The 2,855-nt window shown below is 61.3% G+C and overlaps 1 protein-coding gene across 1 annotated transcript; it reads right to left on the minus strand.

The window, feature by feature from the left end:
- Positions 1 to 1,016: 1,016 nt before the first annotated feature.
- SH3BGRL3 (SH3 domain binding glutamate rich protein like 3) lies at positions 1,017 to 2,481 on the minus strand. Its single transcript, XM_021534985.3, has 3 exons — positions 2,340 to 2,481; positions 1,975 to 2,142; positions 1,017 to 1,662 (listed from the first exon to the last, which is right to left on the minus strand). The coding sequence occupies exons 1-3, from the start codon at positions 2,385 to 2,387 to the stop codon at positions 1,597 to 1,599; spliced, it is 282 nt and encodes a 93-aa protein (XP_021390660.1). The 5' UTR covers positions 2,388 to 2,481; the 3' UTR covers positions 1,017 to 1,596.
- Positions 2,482 to 2,855: the final 374 nt, after the last annotated feature.

The raw sequence follows: 2,855 nt of genomic DNA on the forward strand, positions 1-2,855 counted from the left end.
CACTGGGCTGGGGCTGCACTTTTCCCTTTTCCTTTCCCCAGCACATTCTTCCCATTCCAGCTGTGACAAGCTCTCACTTGACTCCCAGCTGACAACACTCCCACTCACACGAGGCACGGCCTTCTGGCAGGTTCCCTCTTTGCACAGACCCAGCCCTCATTAAAGGCTCCCAATAAAACCCTTTATTTCAGTATTTCAGCTGCCATTTCCACTTCCTTTAGATTTCAAAGGCACGGTTGCTGTGGAAGCTCAGAGCTCTTCCCAGACCCCTCTAACCAGAGCAGCACAACTCAAACACAGGAAGCAAACCAGCAATTTCCACAGCTCCCCGTGAGCAGTGACTCAACCCACACAGCTCTCCCTCAGCTTCCTCCTTTTTCCACCTGTAGCACATTCAGGAGCAGCTGTTTCCCCTGCCCCTCTGTATCCTGGTCTAATCTGTGTGCCAGAGGTTTGTTTTGCACTCCCACGTCTGGCTGAGGCTATCCCTGCCCCGGGCTGCCACCATCAGCAGGCAGAGGAGAGGAATGCTCTGGTACCTGTCACTGCTGGCCGTAGGACATTCAGACACGTCCTGGGAGCCTTTGATTAGCAGCAGCAATCTAGGGTGTTAAGATCTTTGTGTCAGGCTGCAGCAGCAGGTACAACCCACTCAGCTGGAAATGACTCACGATCCTTAGGGAGGGTGATGTTTAACCTGTAGCCAAAATAAAGCCGAATTTAAAAGAAACGCAAGAGTAGCGCTGTGAAAGGTACAGTAACATTTAATAGCATCTCGGAAGACAACACTGGTTATAAACTTGCTTTTTGGCAGGAAAACAAAATGCACTTGGTCCAGGATTGCAAAAAAGCCAACACAAAGAGGAAAGATGGGACAGCTGGAGCATCAGCTGTTCTGGGGCAGCCCTGAGCCATTAATGCTCACCAGGGAGCCTGGTCAGGGTGGAGGGCGGCCAGAGCAGCACAGATCCCACTTCCAGCCCCACCCGTTCCCCAGGCAGCCTTTGCCCCCAGCTCCACCGTGCTGGGCACTCAGACCCAAATTCTGTGCAGTATTTTTGCATTAAATTAAGACAAAAAAAAAAACCAAAACAAAACCACCCTTACTTAGTTGCCATAATCTCTGCAATTGAGATGAAGGGGGGGGGGGGGAAAGATATAAAAAAAAAAAAGAGGAAGTGAGGCAGCAGAATTTACAATTTTAACAGCAACTGGGAGAAGTGGGAAGTACCACGCAGCCCTGAGCCCTTCCCTGGCGAGGCAGGGCAGGGGGCTGAGGGCCAGGATCACCTCGCACGGCCCCGGAGGCTTTGCTGTTTACAGAGGCACTGGAAGCTGCCGTGAGCCAGGCCCAGCTCTGCTCACAGCCCAAGCAGCGAGCATCACGCTTTCTTTGGATCCCTCCGAGATGATTCCGGGGTAGGCGGGAGGGAGTCGGAGGCAGCTGCAATGAGGAATTTTGGTCATGGGTTTTTCCCTGTGCTGGGATACAGGTGGTGGTGCCAGGACAGCGCTGACAACCTGGAGGTGAAGGTGGTCGGAGATGAGGGAGCTCAGGAATGCAGGTAGAGTCCAGGACGGGAGGGGAAGCAGGGCTCAGGCCAACTTCAGGAACTCCTGCAGAGTGTTTTGCTCCACCGCTTCCACAAAGAGCTCGTAATCCTGCAGGGAAACGCCACACGGTCGCTCACGAGGGGCCCTGAGCCCACGGCACAAACCTTTGGGTCCGCAGCCCTGGCACCGCTGCCTGTGCCAAGGATGACAGGACAAAGCGGGCACAGCCCCGCTGCCACCCAAAGCCCCCCGCCTGGCTCCCCTTTTTCCCCAGGCAAACAGCCGTGAATCCTGGCAGCGCCTGGTCCCTGCACCTCACAAGAAACGGTTTAAAAAGCATCCTGAAGGTGTGTAGCCAAGCCTAGGACAGGACACCACCCACCACCCGAGCCCAGGGTGCCAACTGGGCACGAGCCTCACCCCGCAGTACTGGTCCCCGTTGACGATCTGGGGCGGGATGGCTTTGGGGTTGCCTGCCTTCGCCCTCATCTCCTCCCGCAGAGCGTTGTCCTGGGAGATGTCCACCAGCTCGTACTTGATGTTCTTCCCGTCAAGGATTCGGGTTACTTCGCTCTGCTGGGATTTGATCTGGAAGCCGGGTGGGAAAGGCGGGTTACGGGGAGATGGAGCCCGAAGGGTGGGCACACACCCGGCTGCCAGCCGCGCTCAGCACGGTGCCGCCCCGCCTGCGAGGGGGCAGCGGGGACACCGGGGATGGGGCGGGGGGCTCCGCCGCTGCTCGGAAAGCCGGCCGGCCCGTTCCCGGCCCGGCCAGGGGCGCTCACCTCCCGGGAGCCGGTCACCGAGGTGCTGTAGACCTTGAGGGTGCTCATGGTGCGATCGCGGCCGCTCCCAGCGCCAGCCCGGCCGAGGGAGGGAGGGAGGGAGCGGGGAGGGAGCGGGCAGGCTCGGCCCGGCGGGGCGGAGGGACGGGGAGGAGCGGCGGCGCCGCATGTGACTGCGGGCGCCAATGGGGCCGGCGGGCCCGGGCATGCGGGATCGGCGGGGCCGGGCCCGGCACCGGCCGATGGGCACCGGGGAGCGCCGGCACCGCTCCCACCGGGCACCGGCACCGGCCCGATGGGCACCGGGGAGCGCCGGCACCGGCCCGATGGGCACCGGCCCGATGGGCACCGGGGAGCACCGGCACCGGCCCGATGGGCACCGGGGAGCGCCGGCACCGCTCCCACCGGGCACCGGCACCGGCCCGATGGGCACCGGGGAGCGCCGGCACCAGCCCGATGGGCACCGGGGAGCGCCGGCACCGCTCCCACCGGGCACCGGCACCGGCCCGATGGGCA

The sequence above is a fragment of the Lonchura striata genome, chromosome 26, assembly GCF_046129695.1.
Source record: "Lonchura striata isolate bLonStr1 chromosome 26, bLonStr1.mat, whole genome shotgun sequence".
Classification (NCBI taxonomy): domain Eukaryota; kingdom Metazoa; phylum Chordata; class Aves; order Passeriformes; family Estrildidae; genus Lonchura; species Lonchura striata.